The sequence below is a fragment of the Lagopus muta genome, chromosome 1, assembly GCF_023343835.1.
Source record: "Lagopus muta isolate bLagMut1 chromosome 1, bLagMut1 primary, whole genome shotgun sequence".
Lineage (NCBI taxonomy): Eukaryota > Metazoa > Chordata > Aves > Galliformes > Phasianidae > Lagopus > Lagopus muta.
This window is the reverse complement of record NC_064433.1, coordinates 84,710,608-84,730,168: the sequence shown is the minus strand read 5'-3', so window position 1 is coordinate 84,730,168 and position 19,561 is coordinate 84,710,608. Positions and strand designations below refer to the sequence as shown.

Below are 19,561 nucleotides of genomic sequence, written 5' to 3'. Positions count from 1 at the left end.
TTATTTCCTTGTAATAATGAAAACTATGATGGTTTTCAAGAGACAATCCTGAGCTGATGTGCTGCCTTATTTCAGCTTTTCTGGACTTGGAAGATAATGGATGTTAAAACAACAGCAGTCAAATATTCAATTGCACATCAGGTGTTGAGATAAGAAAGTTTATGAACAATAAACGAAAATGGGTAAAAAAAACTTTGTTATGTAATGACTAGCTTAAAATGAGAAGGATGATAATAGAGGAGGTTTTACCCCTAGATTATTCTTGCTTTGTAAATAGAAATTTCATGCAGGAAGGATTAGGTCGACAGTGGAATTTCTGGATTTTAGAAAGTGGTTAAATAGTATTGTTGGTTTGGGTGAGATTTTTTTTTTTTCTTAAAGCCAAAAAACATTGCTGAAAAAAAATGGTGCAGAGCAAAATCTCATCCTTTTATCCATGGTCAGACTTCCTGATTCTGTCTTGAGAAATATGATTTAATCCCTCACAAATTATTTGCAACAGTCACTGTTCTTCTGATCCATTTATGTAAATGGGTGCTTACACTTGTACTTTTCTATTTGGACACTCAGATTTCTTTGCATAAGTGTTTGGAAACTGCAGCAGCAAGAATTGTGGAAGTATAGAGGTAGCCTGGAAGAGTCATTTTAAGTGGCCTTAGGTTTGGGGCATATGTTAAATTATTCTAGCTTGTTATTTGTGATTATAGTTCACCTACTGAAATGCTCATTGGCTTTGAGATGCTGAATTTCTTTTCTGTCGAAACTTACATAATTGTGTGACATCAAGGTAACAAAAAGAAAATCCTCCTTTTAGTATGATAGTGGTAGCATCATAAAACAGATGTTCTTTCTGTCAGGAGTATTATGACTGAATTTAATAGAGAGGAGTGTATTCAGATTTCACTAGCAGGAAAGATTGAATCATAATTCTGTTTTGTAAAAACTCTTTATGGCTGTGCAAAGGATTTTGCATTCAAGGTGTTATTTCTCATGCTTCAGGTGAAATATTTGGTGTCTGGGCCAAGCCCCAAGTAAGAATTAGGATATTGCCATCTGATCTTACAATCTAGTGAACTGACATTGTATTTGTGTTTCAGAATCGTGAGCCTCTGATGCCCTCGCCACAGTTCATTAAATCCTATTTCAGTTCTTTTACGGATGATATCATCTCCCAGCCTTTGCTTAAGGGTGAGAAATCAGATGAGGATAAGGATAAGGAGGGAGAGGCTTCTGAAGTAAAAGAAAAGTGAGTGTACAGTACAGTTGGAAATTGTTTGCTGTTGAAACTGTTCTTAGTGATTTTGATGTGCTTTTCAGTTTAAGTTGCTGTTATTTTACAGTACCTGCCCGGGGAGATCCTGTGGTAATAAAATAAACCTATGAAGTAAAATCTGTATTAAAAAGGAAACTGGGAGGGCTGACTGGCTAATTCCAAACTGCAGATGTCTTTGATCCCTTACACAAGGGAAGTGCAAAATGGGGCAGACAAGCCAAATATTTTCTAAAATACTGTGGTAGAGAGTAAGAGAAAACTAGAAAGTACTGAAAGTGGCTCCTGAAGAAGGGAGTATGTTATGCTGAAGGAAGAGAGCAAATCATCCTTTGGATTGAAAGGGAGAAGGAAGAGCTCAGAAAAAAACCTGTCTATTGATGAGAACTGAATAACAGCAACTGAGGCTGAAAGGATATTTGTGTTTTTAGAATCAAATTCCTCATAAACAAGTTTCATTCTGACAAAGAAAAGCTTGAGTGCTTTTGCACTTATTTTTTTTTCTGAGTGAAGTTTGAGTACTAAGTAAATGGGGCTTTGACTTATTATGCTGTTTCCAGTTGATTATTTGGAAGAAAACCACTGCTGTCAATATGGAGACCATTGCAAACAGCACAATGAATTTTTAAAATCAGGATAGAATGGCCTGATATTCAGGCAGATTCAGTGAATCCAGGACATGTAGCTGAGAACAAGGCAGCATTTACTGTAATTTTTTTAAATCTGAAATCCATTCGTCCGTGTATAAACTGCACGTTGCTAGGTTCATGGTTCGATTTTCTGACCTGCTGTGCCATCTTAGCCCTTCCATTTTAAAGTAGAGATTCACACAGTCCTTAACGTGAAAAACATTCAAGGGACAAATGAAGCAAGTAGGTGAAAAAAAAAAATCTTTCTTTCCAATGTTACTGTGGCATTTTATGTCTGAATTGTTCTGGATCTGTGATGGTTCTGCCCAGGAATATTTGTTACTTTACTTATAATGCTAGTGTTATAATTTAGTATAGCAGAAATTAGTTTTAAAGAAAAGTCTGAATTGAAATTGCAGTGTTCAGTGAATACAACTGTTCTTACATCATTTACAGCTCTGGCTATTTGAGAGCAAAACAATATATGGAAGAGGAGAACTATGACAAAATTATCAGTGAGTGCACAAAAGAAATTGAAGCAAAGGGAAAATACATGGCAGAAGCTTTGCTTCTGCGAGCTACTTTCTACTTACTTATTGGCAATGCAAATGCTGCCAAACCAGACCTAGATCAGGTCATCAGCATGGAAGATGCAAATGTGAAGGTAAGAATCTGTCACAGCTGGATTGAAGTTTGGGTTGAGAAAACATATGTTAGATAATAGATAATAAACTTGAAGTATAGCTCAGACCTTTCTTTCTTTTTTTCCAAGTTTTGAAGTGCTTTAATGGAAATGTTTTAGTTTCTCTTACTGTTTTGTCTTTTTTTTTTTTTTTCCTGACAAATAGTTTTTTCAAGGGGTTATTTCCAAAACATCTGTGCTAAGTGATAGAAACAAAAGAACAAAGGAAGCTAAATCAATTAGAGGCTTATGCAATCTGAAAATTAAGTTAATAAATAAGAAGACATTAATTACAGTTGCATATTGAACTGCTAAAAATGCTGGTTTATTTGTATGCATAGGGAAACCATCTTTGAATTAATTTCTTGGGGGGGGTGCAAATCCTATGAGATGGAAGCATAAGATGATATATTTGAAACTAGGTGAAGGAATTTACTTGTTTTATACTCAACGTGAAGTTTATTCCTTCTTTAGAAAGAATGATATCTGTCTGTAGGAGAAAGCAGTCACTTGACAAGTTTAGTGTAATTGTAACAAAGACCTAAACTGGGAGGAGTGTTGGAGTGGTTAATACTTCTTGGAACTTGTTGTTTTTTTTACAGCTCCGAGCTAATGCTCTGATCAAACGAGGAAGTATGTATATGCAGCAGCAGCAACCTGCACTGTCCACTCAAGATTTTAACACGGCTGCTGATATCGATCCTCAAAATGCAGATGTTTACCACCATCGAGGACAAGTAAGAATCATTAGAGATTTTTGTCCCAATACTCAAATATTTCAGTGTATACTAAAAGAATAGTAAAGAGCTAAAAATGCCCATAGGCATGGGCTGTGTATGTACATGTGTATATACATAATCTGTACAGTTTATGGTAAAAAAGTTGAAGTCCTAATTTGGAACTGTTGCATTCAGATCTGCAGGTTGAGGTCAGGGAGAACTAGCTAATTGCTGTAGGAGACAATGCAGAGTAACAGAAGTTCAGCCCTCTGTCAATACGAACTCTGACTTGAAAGTATTAGAGCTTATATATACTTAAACTGCTCTGTAAAGGGGCCTGATATGTCAGAGCAGTAGCTACTTGGAGGGAAACTTTGTTAGAACAAATGCAACCACCTGTTTTTGTTACCTCAGAATCTGCCTTGGTACATAAAAGGCTTACAGATAGGGGCACAGCTAAAGCATAGACATTCAATGTTTTCTTTACCTATGTTTTTAACACTGATGATGCTTTCTGGGACCCCAGATCCCTGAGTTGGAGGACTTGACTGCAGTAATTCCAAGCCAACCCCACCTTGTTCCAGCTGTGTGCTTAGGATTCTATGGGGCCAGATTAGATTCACCCCAGGGTATTCCAAGAGCTGAGTGATGTTATCATAGGACCTCTCTGAATTATGTTTCAATGGTCTTGGACATTTGGAGAGATTCTGGTCAACTGGAAGCTGGTAGACTTTGCCCCAGTCTTCAAAAAGGCAAGAAAGAAGACCCTGGTAATTATAGGCCTATCAGTCTCACTTTGGTGCCTGGCAAAATTGTAGAGATTATTCTGGGAGTTACTGTGAACAACTGTAAAACAGTACAGTCGTTGGTCACAGCCAACATGGGTTCTTGAGGGAAAGCCTTGTTTCATGAACTTAATCTCATTTTATAATGAAGTTACTCACTTAGCTGACCAAGGGAAACCAGTAGATGTTGTCTTGTTGATTTCAGCTAAGCTTTTGATACTTTACTTGCTCACAGGTCAGGTTCAAAGGGTCACAGTAAATGTGGTTTTTAGATCAGGTTGATGTCCAGTCTGTAGTGGAGGTCCACAGGGCTCCATTTTAGAACAAGTTGTGTTTGGCATTTTTGACCGTGTAATCAATGATTTGGATACAGAACTGAGAAGTATACTAAGTTTGTGAACGATGCTAAATTGACTCCCTTGAGGGTAGAGAGGCCATGCAGAGGGAGATCTTGACAAACTAGAGGGTTGGGCAGTTGTGAAGTTTAACAAGAATAAATGCTGGATTCCGTAACTGGGATGCAGCAGCCCTGGATCTGTATACAGACTGGGAAACAAGAAGCTGGAGAACAGCTTTGCAGAAAGGGGTCTTGGGGGCTCTAGCTGTCAGCAAGTTGAATGTGGTCCAGAAGCGTGTCCTGGCAGCCCAAAGAGCCAACTGTACCCTGGGGTGCATCAGGCCCAACGCTGCCACCAGGCAGGGGAAGGGGTTGTCCTGCTCTGCTCTGTGCTGTGCAGCCTCTTGTGGACAAATCAGAATGTCAAAACACCAGTTGGGAAAGCCAAAATGTTTTGATGTCCAGACAGTTCACAGGCATTAGCTGCAGCGAGGTAAAGTGACTTGAGAAAATTTGGAACGGTTTTGGAGACTGGACATTAAGCTCAAGCAATGATGACAGTACGCCAGTCTAAAATGAAGGTGTTCTCAATCTCTACACATGAACGTTGCCTTTTTATGTATGAAGTCAATGTTTCATTGGTGGCCTTATTGTTTTATGACAGTAATTGTTTTCTACTCATGGTTTTTGTAAATTTCTAGATCTAAAACTGAACTGTGGACAATATGAATAACTGATGCTAATTGAATTATCACTTAAATGTACGAAGCACAGATTAAATACAGAAATAGGATTTTCTTTTATTCTGGTTAGCTGAAAATTCTGCTTGACCAAATTGAAGAGGCTGTGGAAGACTTTGATGAATGTATCCGATTGCGACCGGATTCTGCCTTGGCTCAAGCACAGAAATGTTTTGCTCTGGTAGGTAATGTTATCTGGACGCTCTAATTTTAAAGATTTCTTTTAAGCATACTTTGTTTCTCTGTTTTCTTCCGAGTTTACGGAAAAGTAGTGCAACAAACAATATATTATAATAATAGGGCAAGGAAATAATAATCTCTTCATTGGAATAAGGATTTACTATTATTTCACAGTGCTCACTATTTAACAGTAGGTTGCCTTGCCTGTATTGTGATCGAGAAGCAGAAATTTGCAATTTAACTGTATCACACAAAGCTTTATTTAACTCAGTGTTATGTAAAATGTTGATCTTCAAGAAGTTAGAAACAGTGTTTGAAGCTGCTGTGGTATGTCTGCATGCAGAGATCTCCAGGGGTCAGCTTTGCGTGGTGTGAGAAAGGAACAGTTCTAAGCTTGTAATGTCTAGGCTTTTGAAGTAGAGGGAGGCTTTTGGCTACTATTGGGTCTTATGGATTCCTCCTCTTACCCTTTCTTTTCTAGTAGTCCATTCTGCTAGGAGGCTCAGAAACATGGTGGGTTCCTAAAAAGCAGGTTTGATAGGTTCACCTCCTAGAACTTGGAATTGCTGTCACATGCATCTCTTGGGGAAGTGAGTAGGTCCGATGAACCATATTTTCCTTACTATTTTTTTTCTTTTTTCTATTTCCTTGAATAGTATCGCCAAGCATATACAGGGAATAATCCTTTGCCTGTGCAAGTAGCTATGAAAGGCTTTGAAGATGTCATTAAAAAGTTTCCAAAGTGTGCTGAAGGCTATGCTCTATATGCTCAGGTACATTTTACTCTTCCTTTATAAAAACAGCTGCATTTTTTGTGCCTTTTGTCTTGGATAAGGTAAAACTCTTGAAATAAAAGTCTTTGAAGGTAAGTTCTGAGGTAACACACAGTGCTTGAATTTATGGGTGTGGGGTGCTGGGACGGAGGAGGTAGTAGGCAGTCAGAAGGTAAACAGTGAGAATAAAAGATGGTTATTAAGACAGAAAGGTCTGGAGTACGCTTCCTATTGAATTCCTGCATATAAACAATATCTTATTTGATCAATGGCAGGGATTCTGTCTCTAATTTGGGAGTCATGCGTGCAGAACTGGGGTAGCAGTTTTGTTCTACTACAAATTACTCTGTTTGGTCAAGGAGATTAAACTACAGATGTTTGAAGTACACTTGTAACAAAGAATGCACTTTGTTCTTTAAGAAAACATGCTGCTGATTGTAGTAATATCAGATGTTCTGTTCTAAAGCAGGGGGTTCTATGGAAGCGTATATTTCTGATTCCTTTTGATCAGTTCAAAGAAATAACTGAAGCAGAAATACATTAAAAAAGGAAGTTGAGATGTGCATGTATGGACTTCCAGAATGATTTTTATTGTTATTTTTAGTTGCAGTGCTCTTTAACATGTTACTTGGGGATCTCCTGTTACAGATGGTTCTGTGATCAGTAACTTTTGCACATAACAAGCAGCCTTCTTCTGAAAAGACACAATTTTGAAACAGGCTTGGCCTGCTCTCTGATAAGAGAGCTATATCCAATCTAATGTTAGAATTAGCTTAGCTGGGGCTGCATGTTTTGATTACATATTGATACATAGGTTTCTCTTTCGTTGCAGGCACTAACTGATCAACAGCAGTTTGGCAAGGCTGATGAAATGTATGATAAATGCATTGATCTTGAGCCAGACAATGCCACTACGTATGTTCATAAAGGGTATGTATCGAGTTTGCAATCCTCTGGGTCAGGGGCAGTTGGCATATTTAGTTGAATCAATCCAAACTGAAGGTAGGTGTTGAGAAGATTAGCCAGAAGTGGCTTTGCAAAAACAACTTGGTGCTGTTGTTTCTGCAGTTTCTCTTGACGGAACTGGAAATGAGATTGAAATTTCAGTAAAGTTTCATCAATAATCATTCAATTGAGTATCTGCTTGAAGTGTATCTGACTGTCACTTTAACCACATCTTAACGTCTGCTGTGCTCTACCCTTAAATGTGATCTGGGTTATGGAGAATATGTGAAGTTCTAAATTTTCTCTTTTTCTTTTCAGTTTACTTCAGCTTCAGTGGAAGCAAGATTTAGACAAAGGTTTAGAACTCATAAGCAAGGCCATTGAAATTGATAACAAATGTGATTTTGCATATGAAACCATGGGAACGATTGAAGTGCAAAGGTAATAATGAAGCGCAGTGTTAAGAATTCTGAGTTATTTTTGAAATACAGCAGTTCTTTAGCTTTGCCCACAGATCTTAAACCTTTCTTAAGATCATCTCCAAGTGCAGTGAGAGGCCAGTTCTTAACTGTTGTCTTGATTACTGTTCTGTAACTCTTGGGCAAAGCCTTGCTTTTATTTGTGGCATTGTTTTGGTTTATGATCTGGCCAATTTCATACTTACTGGATAGCGTGTAGATGAGTCTGTGTGTTTAAATACTTCTGCATTTAAAATTACTTCATTAATCCTCATTAGAATTCCTATGTATCTGATGTAGTCCTTAAACCTACCTTAACAGACTATTTGTACTGAGAGTCCTGAACTGTACACCCAAACCTGACCGTTCGGTTTCAGAAAAGGTGCTGCAGAGATGCAGAAATTAATTTGCTGTTCTTAATTGGATAATGTTTTGGTTTATTTCAGAGGTAATCTAGATAAAGCCATTGAAATGTTCAACAAAGCTATCAACCTGGCCAAATCTGAAATGGAGATGGCCCACCTCTACTCGCTCTGCGATGCTGCCTACGCCCAGACAGAAGTTGCAAAGAAGTATGGATTGAAACCACCAACACTGTAAAAACAAACACAAAACAAACAAGAGGAGGAAATGACTTCACTTTAGAAGTTGCCCACTTCAGTCAGCCCTAAAGACGCTGTTGCAAACCATGTTGAATGGTGGAACTTAGTTTTTTCCCGTTCGTGGTGTTGTCATTTGCTACATCTGTTAAATGTTTAGGTGTTGTGGGAATGGTTATTCAAGGGAGTATGCACTGTTGCATCTTGTTTCTTCTGCAACAAAAACCTTAAAGCATTTTAAGGGGAAAAAAAGTTGCAGAGGAACAAATGGAAGATACTTAGGCCATGCAAATAAAAACTTTATATTGGTTCATTTTGAGTGATTACGTTATGGGTGATTTTTGCTTTACTAAATAATATTACAGCATGTTTTTTTTTCCCCTGTTGATTTTAAAGGTAATACTAGTCAGTGCTGTAAAATAGGTATCTCTTTTATATTAATTCTTGAGGGTTGATTTTAATTTTGCAAAAAGGAAAAAAAAACAATTTACAAACTGTTTGTTAACAGATTTTTTCTTTTTTAAAGCCAGTAGCTGTGAAGAGAATTCTGTAAATATATGCAAGCATGCACAATCTTCCCTTAAAGCCCTTCCTACCCTCTGCATTACAACTTAAAAATAGTCTTGTGGCAGCTATTAGGGAATTAATTTGATAGTCCTTATTCTCACCCCAGAAAGCCCAGGTGTCCATGTAGGAGAGCTAGTACAAAGGTTTTTTGGGGAAAGAGGCTAGGTAATGCTACTTTACTGCAGATTTTACTGGAAGAGATGCCATGTTCCTGTGCAGCAGTCCTTACTTGAATGTCACAAGAAATTGTTCTGTAGGGTTCTGAGAGACTTTCAAGGATAGAAAGCACTGCTGGGAGTGGAGCTGCCAAGGTACGGTCATGCTTGCTTGTGATCTCTCCATTGCTGAAATCTATGAGTTCATACAACTGTCTAAATTCTCTTCTTTGGTCCCTAGAGACTTCTGCTCTAATCCTTGTAATAGCCCTCTGCGGGATTAAGTGAGATAAAGAACAAGGCATAGTCTAAACCCTCAAATCATGGATTCAGAACCTTTGCTAGTTCCCTTGTTCTTCAGGCCCTGTATTGTCTAAGATTACAGATACTGAACAAAAGAAGCAACTGTTTGGCAAATAGCAGGTTGGCAAGTTACTACTAGCATAAACACTCATCCTCTAACTATGAACTTCAGTGACCACTTCTCTGCTGCTTTGGGTTGATCCATCTGATACTGTAGTCAGTCTGTGGTGCCTCTCCCTGGGCTGATGTGGCTGGATAAAACTCATGCAATTACGTAATTGATGTCGCTTAGTTTACCATACATTGATCTGTGCTTCTACCCGTTCTAAAATCATAGATTTGCTTGTGTTGAATTTTCTAATGTATTTCACCTCTTAAAGAAATGAACCAGACTGCCATCAAACTGTCTTGTTCTCTCCTTGTGGCACTCCATAGCAGCAGCTTGTGTTTTCAACTTGACCTACCTTTCTTCCAGCAAAAACAATTGAGAATGGAAATGGTGAACCGTAGATGTGGAGAGTTAATCTTTGTATTTTAGTTAGCTTACTGATGTGATCCGAAATCGTGGCGTTGGCATAGAATTGAAGGCACTGGAAGGTACTTGCAGCTGCTAAGGACATTGTGTGTAACAAGTGTCAAATGCCTTCTGGAACTTGCTATCTCTGCATCAGTTCCTGCATTTGTTCCCGAGAACAAAACTATGCCATTCTGACCGAGTTGTCCTGTTCTCCCGAGGAGTTTTTATTTGCATGGCCTTATTTACATTGGCTTTTTCTCCTCTTCACCCTACTTTTACCCCGTTCCTGTCCCCACCAAACCAATTAAGGGAAAAAAGCATGTGCTCTCAAATACTAGCATTCCAAATCATCACAGACTCTTGCCTGTTCTTGAACTAGTTTGAAACTGCACTGAAAAGGATGCATTGTCTGTAATTTTTTTGTAAATGACGTATCACCTGTAAACTGAAGAAAAAAAAATAAATATTACCTTCAAGTATCGTTCTCTGACATGAATAAGAGCAGGTTTTGATGGAAGTGCTCTCTGCACTTATTTGGGTCACTCCGCATCTAGGAAGAATTAATAACAACTGACTGCCTCTCATCTCTCACCTGAGCCTTGAAGAAAAGAGGAGGAGACATGGAATGAAGGAACCTTATCTCTTGATTGCTACCATCCCCTGCAGAGGTATGATCTGGAGGGCTGAAGCTTGCAGGGAGATAGGAGAGCTGGGAATCTGAGTAGCTGACACCCTCTTCACATGCGTGTGCAGTTAGATTCTGCTCCTCCAGGGAAAGGGAATTCATTTCTTTATTGGCTGATGTGTGAGGGTTTGTTTTATGCCAGGTATACATGTGAACTTGCCTTGAAATTTTTTTTTTTTTTTTTTTTTAAATAGGGGTTGAGGGCTACTGTTGAAACAATTATTGCTGCTATTTAAAGGAAAAAACAGTGAAGTCATGTAGGAAGTTAGTAATGAAGGTCTGGATAGACACTGTATGGTAGAACCTATGGGAAGTTGGTTCTTTGCATAGTTGTTATGCATCTTAATTCTGATCACATATAATTCCTGCTGTTTGTGTTAAGATGCAGAGGTTAGTTTGCCAAAATGGAGATTAAAAGCTGTGCCTTGATTTAGTAGGATCTACTTTCACAGCCATTTCAGAGCTGTTACTGGCTAGTTTTATATGTTTAACAGAATATTAGTGCACATGCAAAAAGTGGATACTTTAAAGTGCCTGTCTCCTGCTAACATAGAATTGAGTACTGGCTGCTTTAGCTACCTAGCTGAGAACCAGTTGTGTACATTTTGTTTGCAAAACCCTCTCAAGTTCACAATCCATTGGTATCATTTCTGAGTGACTGAGTAAATTTTCCTGGAGATTCCCAATGCAGCCTCCTAGGACAAGGTACTTACAACTCGACCTGACAAATAAGGCTGAGCTCACATCACCTCTTCAGCTTTGTTCACCAAAGTGGGCCACTACACATTTTCACTTGTTCTGTCCATTTGAAATTCCAGGAGAGGATCATCCATGCCACAGATTTTGTTTTATTGCCTGTTTCAGACTGGATCTTACATCACCGCATTGAAGTGGTTAGCTGTTGAGAGACCTGCATTTCTTTTATCCTCCAAAGATGAGTGTTCCATTTTGCTGTATATTAGCATAGTGTAGGGGGTGGTAGGAAAGATGTGGTAGTTCAGAAGGATATATAATAGCTGGTGTGGTTTAGAAGTCAGACCCCTGTGATGGCCTTTCAGTAGTGTTGATTGTTACGTATGTGACAGGCACCAATTTAATGCAGTAAATCTGACTCCATGTTAATTTTTCTATATTTATTTTTCAACAAATAAATTTTCATTTCACCTTACGCTCCATGGCGTGTTTCTTAAGAGTTCCATTACGGTGTGTAGACCAAAATGCTGAGAAAGCACAGGCACAGAAGGCTGCTGGAATAGATAATGCCACTGAATGGAACGATGGACCTGCCTTTTAGGGGAAAGACTTCTTAGGGTTTAACTTAATGTAACCATTAATTCCCCTATAGGTGGCTGGGGCCTCTGAACAACGCAGCTGACTAACCCCAGAGAAGTCAAAGGAACATCAGAAAAAGAGGATAGCTGTGGGAGAAGGATGGCTGAAGAAGGAACAGGTAAGATGGTTTGGGGCACAAGTAGCTAGATAGAACAAGACAAAAGCTTTCAGCTGTCCTCTTCTGTAATCTGAAATCTCCTTTTGCCTGTCGATCATCCTTTGTGTTGGTGGTAAACTAAAAGCACAGAGGTAAAGCATGAATAGTCATATATGCTTCTTTTTGCTTCCCATTTAAGGAAAACATTTGCCATCAGCAAATACTTTGCTTTTTCATTAGAAATGGAACCACTAAGGTGCCCTCCTGAGAAAAAAAATCTCTTGCAAAATGCAAGACTGCCTTTAAGTTCTTTAAAGCCATCTTTAACCAGTTTGCTGGTCTCTTAAGCAAGAGCAATGCAGTGAGGAACATATCCACGCAGCTGGAGGGAGCTGGCCTTTGGTAGCAGTAATGCTTGTAGATGTTTAGTGATACAGGTATCTGCATTCTGTGACACTGTGGATGGAAAGGCAACCAATTTTCCAACCGTTTTGATTGACTCCCCTCAGCCTTTTCAATAGAACACAACAAGAAAGCGAAACTAAAACCAATTCAGACATTACACTCAGGAAGTAGTAATAGAGCAAGGGTGTGGTGACAAGTGAGCTTCTTTGACAGAACATTAACATCACTTCAGCAATAAGCAGGAATTGTGTTAAGAATTTAATACAGATATTCCAGCCAGGATCTGTTAACAGATTCTTGCATAGTAACAATTCTGTTTGACTGCTAATCACATTATCTTTAAGTAGTTCCAAGTGGAATTTGGCCTATTTTGCTTAGTGTGTTAAACTTTAAGCTTGCCTGGTTTGAAGTTGGGCATTTAAGAAACTCAGAGTTATTTAGGTACTGATGTGGAAGTCATACCTGTAGAGCCCCTGATAATTCAGAGAAAAGTTCATAATACTAAAGCTGACTTCAGAGGATTTCCATAGAGAACATAATTCCCACCTCTCTACATCCTAAAAAAAAAACCCTCAGAAACTTAAGAGCAAAACAAACAAAAGTATCTAAATGCAGTAATGACTAAAAAGATTAACTGCTACTTAGTTGATTTCACCTCCAGCTTCATCCTAGCTGTTTAATACTGTAAATTAAAGTTGTACTTCAGTCAATTTTAGAATTATACCAGTAAGTCATTTTGCCCCCAGTCAATTATCACAGTAGCCTGTGGAGCAACCAGTAAGGGAATCCTGAAGATGGAAGCAGCAGCTACTGTGCTACTAGAGCCTTTCCTGTTCACCCAGCTTCACTTTTTCATCTCTATGCTGTAGAGATCATGACGCTTCTGGCTTAAAATGGGAATTTGTTGACGGATTTCTGCAAGTTTGTTCAAATCTGAAGGAGAAAGAAAGAGCTATTAGAACAGTGGTCAAAAAGGACTTGCTGACACAAGGCAGGAAGAGTGCTGCTTTCATGGTGATTGAGTGCAGGGCACAGCAACTGGGCAACCAGGAAAGAAGCCTCAGCTTTGTTCTTTCCTAAGGTGGTAGCCTCCTCATAGGTAAAGAAGCAGGAATAGTCCAGTCCTGCTGCTGCTTGTTCTTTCCTCTAGTAAAGTTTGAGAAGGGATGGCAACACTGCTTCAGCTGGAACTGGGTGAATAAGGCCACAGACAGAAAAAAACCCAAACCAACAACCTGTCTCTTTAGTCTTATGCAGGACAAAAACCTTTGCTTACCGATATCTGAGTAGATAACTGTCTCCTCAGCCCCAGCTTTGGCTATGACTTCACCCCTGCAACACGAAGCACATTTGTTCACAGCATTAACACAATCTCAAGGCATCAGATCAGCTGCTGCTGTTTGTATAAAAGGGAGTTCCTACCCTTGATGTCCACAGCTGTAGACACAGGGCTGTCCTAAAAACAGCATCATAATTCTTAACTGTGTAATAGAAATAGCTTCTATGCTTTACACGTGGCACATTTTAAGTGTGGCATATACGCATACTTAATATAAGCACATTTTCAAAGATCAAAAATAAGAGCACTTATGAGAACTAGTATGTGAACGTGGAATATACCTCAAGGGGAAGGAAGCAATTTCACCAGGAAGAACCATCGACAGCAAAGATTGGCACTTTCTCCTTTTGGATCCCATCAGCTTCTAATAGGAGCATACATTTACACACTTATGTGCCCCATTAGGTGCTGTTGTATTCAACATAAACTTTCTTTGCAATTATCTAGAAGAGTAATATCAGTGGAATGATTTATTTGGAAGAAAAGTAACTGTCAGAAAACTTGGTTTACCCAATTACCCATGTGCGAGGGGAAGAGTAATTGCTGCTTAAGTGAAGTGAGGTCTCATCTAGTTGAAGACATCCTTCTTGTTCTTTCTTAGGTCAAACTGATGTTCTTTGAGCAAATTAAATGCTTTTATATAAAGTTAAGATGGCTCTGTTCTACACAATTACCCCCATACATGGTACATAAAGCAAGTTGAAAAGGGCAGCAGCTTAATTCGTGCTTAATACTACTAAACTGGCTATTGTGCTTCCTACTGGAATGTGTGCTGTTAAACCAGTTTTAGTTTAAAGCTGGTTGGCTGAAAAACAAAAAGAAAAGGATGATTTTTTTTCTTTTTAAGAGTAATTGGAAATGTGGGACTGAAGTGAGACTCAAATAAAACATTTAATAATTTTGTTGGGTTTTTTTCCTGAACTCACCATGGATTTACTACGGTGCTGTGTCCCCAGGCAATGTAGGATGCTTTTTCATCTCTAGCAGGAGATACAGTAGCTACGTAGACTTGATTATCCACAGCTCTGTGTTCACAAAAAGACAGGGGAAAGGAGGGAAGAAAATGAGTAGCCTTTTCCCCTCCTTTCCCCTATGCCACCAATTAACCAAGCAGAGGAGTCAGAATTCCTGCAGAAGGATGGGCTTTTCAAAATCATAAAGGACACAAAGTTAGAGGCAGAAGTGGAAGGAGTCTCTGCTGCCTGCCCCAGAGTTAGTGGACAGAAAGAATTACATGTTAGTTTAGTATGCAGCACAACTGATGGAGGCAGACCAGGTGATTAATACTGCCTATTTGGGAGACTCAGGATCTATTTCTGTCTGCATTTAAAGCAGTTCTGACATCATTGTTCCTGTCTGTTGGCCATTCTGTGTAGAAATTTCTTTGTGAACAGTGCTCACAAAGCCATGGGGAAAAGGTCTTTGTGAGGGCACAGCTGCAGTGGGAAGAACAGGAGAGAAGGATAAGCAGTTTCTGCTTCTCTCCCTCCCAGCACAGTCATTTTGTCCCATGAAAGACCTGAGGAACTGTAAAGTTCTGACAGCATAGGGCTCCTGCAATAGAAACAGTTGTTTCACACCCAAACTCCCTGCTCAGTTACTTTGTTCTTACCGTCCCCTTTGTAGCAGTTCCCAATGAGCTGGTCCCGTTGTCATATTAAAAGCCCCTGGATATATCAGCAGCTGGCAACCTTTGTTAAAACAAAAGCAGAACCCAGCCATCATTAAGGAGAAGAGGGTTTAACCTACGGTGACTGCACATACAAGCTTGAGGTCAGCTTTGTTGGTTTTGTTTGTTTGTTTGTTTGTTTTGTTTTGTTTTTTCCCCTGACTTTTGCCAGGAAACAAATAGAGCCCATCGGTGCATCACACAGATGATTACACCAACAAAGTGCTACGATACATTGCAATTGTGTGGGGCCACATACATCTCCATGTAGCAGAAAATGACTGTTACTTTACTCAAGGAGAGTAGATATTCATTTCAGTAGCAAAATCCTGTCCATAAGCTGCAGCTTGTGTTAATGGACAAGGAACACACAGGGAATTCTTGTTACATTACATGCAGCCCCTTTAGTTCAGGCCTTAGGGCTAAGCATGACCCAGCCTTACCTTTCTGTCCATAGATTTGAGCCAGCTCAGCAAATCTGATGTCATAGCAGATGCCCAGGCCCACTTTACAGTATGCTGTTCTCAAAACACCAGAAATAACAGCTGTATTACTGTCACATGCACAGAAAAGAGGTATTTGTCTCTGATTAGCTGCAAGCTTTTCAGTGGTAAAGAAAGCACTCCTTGTGCTCCATGGGCCAAAGCTACAGTGGCATACTTTCTTAGGGTGTGCACATTAGCAGGAGGAGAAAGTCAGTGTGAGTCAAGACTCTTAGGAGATCTAAGTTAAGGGTCTGTGTTGATTTCTGAAGATGGGATGGGGGATGGGGGTAGCAGGCTTGTTTGAATCTGATGTAGTTGATTCAAGGATGTTGGGATAGGATTTACAGTTGATTGCCTTCATTACAATACCATCCTGACATGAAACAATGTGCCGAAGGCTTGTCTTCTACTCACGAGTATCAAACATGGAGAAACTATCCCCTGGACTCAGTGTTTCAGACTCCTTGAACTGTATCTTCCCAGGAACATTAATGTCAAACAAATGAATCTGTAATTACAATATTATTAATAACAATAACAATTTATCCACTTGGTGTTGCAGCCTTTTCCTATGTGACACGTATGCTAGTCACTGTAATCTGGATTATTCTTTTAGCAAGATCCCAACTAAATATTGCTGAAGATTACAAGAGCTTCTAAAGATGATTTAAAGCAGTTTTCTTCTTTACAGAAACATACATGTCTAAAGTTATTTGGGGAAACAGCAACAAAAAAACAACTGAGCACACAAAACCTGTAACTTCAGTGTTCTGCTTATCAAATGTCATTTTTCTCAACACTGCAAATACTGGCCACGTGGATGAGAAACATAATAACGATTCTCTACCATCTTACCTTCCTGTGCTTTGCCAGTATAGCACCATCAGGACCAAAGACAGCACAAGTATTATACAGCTTTCCACCATCCTCTTCTGGAATGGATCCTTTAGAAAGTAGAGAACAAAGGTTTACCCACCCCATTGTATTCTATAGAGTTTTGATTCAGTTGCAGCAGTAGACATTGCCCATTCACCCCTCAATAGAAGCAGTCACTAGGAATAAGCTACCTCCAACAAGATAGATGCTGCACTCCTTTGCAACTTCTGAGAGCTTCTGTGTCGATTCTCCAGGGATCTTCTCTGCATATTCCTTGAAGTTTTGGGTTCCATACGGAGAATTAAAGCATTCCTAGAATGAAAAAAGAATTAAGTTCAAATCTCAAAACCCTGGAATTCTTTTGCTGATCATCACAGCACATTTTCTTCATTTTTAAAAGTCATGTAGCACTTTTAAAGATTACTTTTTTTTTTTATTTTTTGCTAAGGACAATCACTTAAGACACCATTTCCCCACAGCTGAACTGTACCTTTTGTCCTAGAGGACTCTCATCCATTTAAAATTTGTTGTCCCTCAGACTGAGGCATGTAATCTTTAGATGCTAATATTAACAGTGCTCTGTGTGGCACTCGAGAGGCCCACAGCAGTCACTTTCACTTGGCCTTCTGTTTCCCAGCTCCAGGAGGATGCGAGACACACCTCCCTCTGCAACCTCTGTCTCCTAAGGGAGTTACAGCTGAAGGCCACAGATGGGATATCTAATAGCAGAGGCGATAGAACTGAACCAAAATTAGATGGAAATTGTTTTGGCTGCATATATATGACACTGGGCCAGCAGAGCTGGCCAATCCATAGCACAGTTTGCAGGTCCAAGGAGGGAAGCAAGTCTGCAAACTGTCAGATCTGCTCCCTGGGCTTTTGAAATCTGGACAGCACTTCAAGGAAATGAAAGCACTGCCAGCTGCCCCCACCTTCATCTTGCTGCTCTTGCAAGGCAGTGCGAGTGACACCGAAACCACAGACTCAGGAGAACAGGTGAAGATCTGTATGAGCTGCAGCAGCTCATGGGGCTGTGCTAGAACAGAACTGCAGATTGCACAAATCATCTCGTCCCCTGCTCTCCAGATTGGGAAGAATGCGGGGACAGACCTTTGAATGGCTTTCAATCACATTCCAGATTAAAATGGATTCTGCTGTTGTTATTCCTTTATCCGTAAGTATTACAAAGCATTCTTCTTCCACATTTTTCTAGGTTCAGAAATCAAAAACACATGAAGACCAACACCACAAAAGAAATGGTCACTGAACTGTGAAAAGTTGTAGGCTGTATGCTTGGTGCATATTACTTCTTTATGTAGTGTGACTTCAAAAACAAGGTGGAGGTGAGAATATTTCACCTCTTGGCGTTAGTACAAAGTTTACCTTCCCAAACAGAAAGTGCTTTTGTTTGAGAGGTTTTACGCTATGAACAGAAATTACTATTTGTTTGTACACATGACAAAAGTAGCAAATAATAGATAACTAGGAGGCCCAGACAGAGCAATCAAAGGTCATTTTTGCAATAAAAGCTGTGTTAGCACAAAAAAGAAGGGGAGGTTGCTTAATGTTTTGCCTGTGAGAGCGGGAGGGAGAAACATTCTTTGTGTAAAGCATTCAGACCAAAAGTTCACCCAGAAAAGAACTTTGCCCTCCTAAGTCAGATGCTGCAGGGCACAGTACGTGTGTGTACCTCCAGGTATGCTGGGAAGATCACCTCACTGATACAGAGAAACAGATATGAAGTCCAAAAAGGAAATCAAAAGCGATCAAAAATGCTGTCATTGAGTTTCCACACAAGAATGTTTTTCCCTTCTGTAGCCTCCTACAGCATCCACGCATAGAATCACAGAATGGCCTGGGTTGAAAAGGACCACAATGATCATCTGGTTTCAACCCCCCTGCTGTGTGCAGAGTCGCCAACCAGCAGCCCAGGCTGCCCAGAGCCACATCCAGCCTGGCCTTGAATGCCTCCAGGGATGGGGCATCCACAGCCTCCTTGGGCAACCTGTTCAGTGCGTCACCACCTCTGTGTGAAAAACTTCCTCCTGATATCTAACCTAAACCTCCCAGTCTGAGTTAAATTATCCAAGCATATCCAGTGAGAAACAGGAATAGATAATGCATGGTTAACACTAAACAGAGGTTTGCCAAGAGTGTGAGATATAGGCATTTTGAATCACAATGCAAAATTGTGTTAAAAACACTTATTTAATTATGTAAACGATGATCTTTACTCACAGGCAGAGCCACAACTTTTGCTCCTTTGGCTGATGCTTCCCTTATCAGCCCACAGGCTCGCTGAAGGTTATCTGACTTAACAGCAGATACATGAAGCTGAATCAGTGCCAGGCGGAAGTCTATTGGCAGAAAAGAAGAAATTACCCAGCAGAATTCCCCCAGGTAGAACTTCATAACTTTAATTCATGAATGAGTGTGTAACAGAATAAATCTGCCCGCATGTGGACATAGCACAAACCACTTCCAATGGCTCTGCAGTGGCTGCATGACTCTGGAAATGGCCTCCTAGTGCAGGGAGGACCGCAACGATCATCTGGTTCCAACCCCCCTACTACGTGCAGGGTCGCCAACCACCAGACCGGGCCGCCCAGAGCCACATCCAGCCTGGCCTTGAATGCCTCTAGCGTTCCATTTCCAGCAGCAGGTGGTAGGGCAGGTTGTAGGACAGCACCCCCGGCCAGGTGTAGCCAACCGGGAACGAAGCGCTGCAGGCCCGCGGCAGCTCTGCGGTCATCTCCGTGACGGAGCCGGTGCCGCCGCGCCGCCCTTTACAGCAGCCATTAGTAGGTCACACCCGCAGCGCCCCGGCCTGCCCGAGCAGCGCCGCGTGGCCAGGAAGCGCCCTTCCAATCGACCCGCCGCGCCGGCGCCGCCACTCACTGGCCATGGCTCCGCGCGCCGCCTGCATCTCCGCGCTCCGCCCCGGCCGGGCGCATGCGCCCAGAGCAGCGCAAGGGCTGCTGGGAAATGTAGTCCCGCAGTCTGCCTACGGCTCA

The 19,561-nt window shown here is 40.5% G+C and overlaps 2 protein-coding genes across 4 annotated transcripts in view; one reads left to right on the top strand and one right to left on the bottom strand.

The window, feature by feature from the left end:
* Nucleotides 1-12,750, top strand: part of TOMM70 (translocase of outer mitochondrial membrane 70) — a 24,852-nt gene extending 12,102 nt beyond the window's left edge. Inside the window, exons 5-12 of the mRNA XM_048944553.1 lie at nt 1,098-1,246; nt 2,356-2,563; nt 3,184-3,318; nt 5,236-5,343; nt 5,999-6,115; nt 6,948-7,045; nt 7,379-7,501; nt 7,965-12,750. Coding sequence (XP_048800510.1) covers nt 1,098-1,246; nt 2,356-2,563; nt 3,184-3,318; nt 5,236-5,343; nt 5,999-6,115; nt 6,948-7,045; nt 7,379-7,501; nt 7,965-8,118 — 1,092 coding nt within the window. The 3' untranslated portion in view covers nt 8,119-12,750. The remainder of the gene's footprint in view (nt 1-1,097; nt 1,247-2,355; nt 2,564-3,183; nt 3,319-5,235; nt 5,344-5,998; nt 6,116-6,947; nt 7,046-7,378; nt 7,502-7,964) is intronic.
* Nucleotides 10,501-19,561, bottom strand: NIT2 (nitrilase family member 2). Of its 3 annotated transcripts, XM_048944716.1 has the most exons (10): nt 19,446-19,561; nt 18,786-18,904; nt 16,739-16,859; nt 16,527-16,615; nt 16,086-16,179; nt 15,630-15,704; nt 15,130-15,208; nt 14,444-14,542; nt 13,455-13,510; nt 10,501-13,111 (listed from the first exon to the last, which is right to left on the bottom strand). In XM_048944716.1, exons 1-10 carry the CDS (start codon nt 19,471-19,473, stop codon nt 13,023-13,025), a joined length of 849 nt encoding a protein of 282 aa, XP_048800673.1. In that variant the 5' UTR covers nt 19,474-19,561; the 3' UTR covers nt 10,501-13,022. The 3 variants fall into 3 exon arrangements, with proteins under 3 accessions (XP_048800673.1, XP_048800669.1, XP_048800681.1); XM_048944712.1 differs by lacking the exon at nt 19,446-19,561 and having other exon boundaries at nt 18,786-19,141; XM_048944724.1 differs by lacking the exons at nt 10,501-13,111; nt 13,455-13,510; nt 19,446-19,561 and adding an exon at nt 13,523-13,960 and having other exon boundaries at nt 18,786-19,141.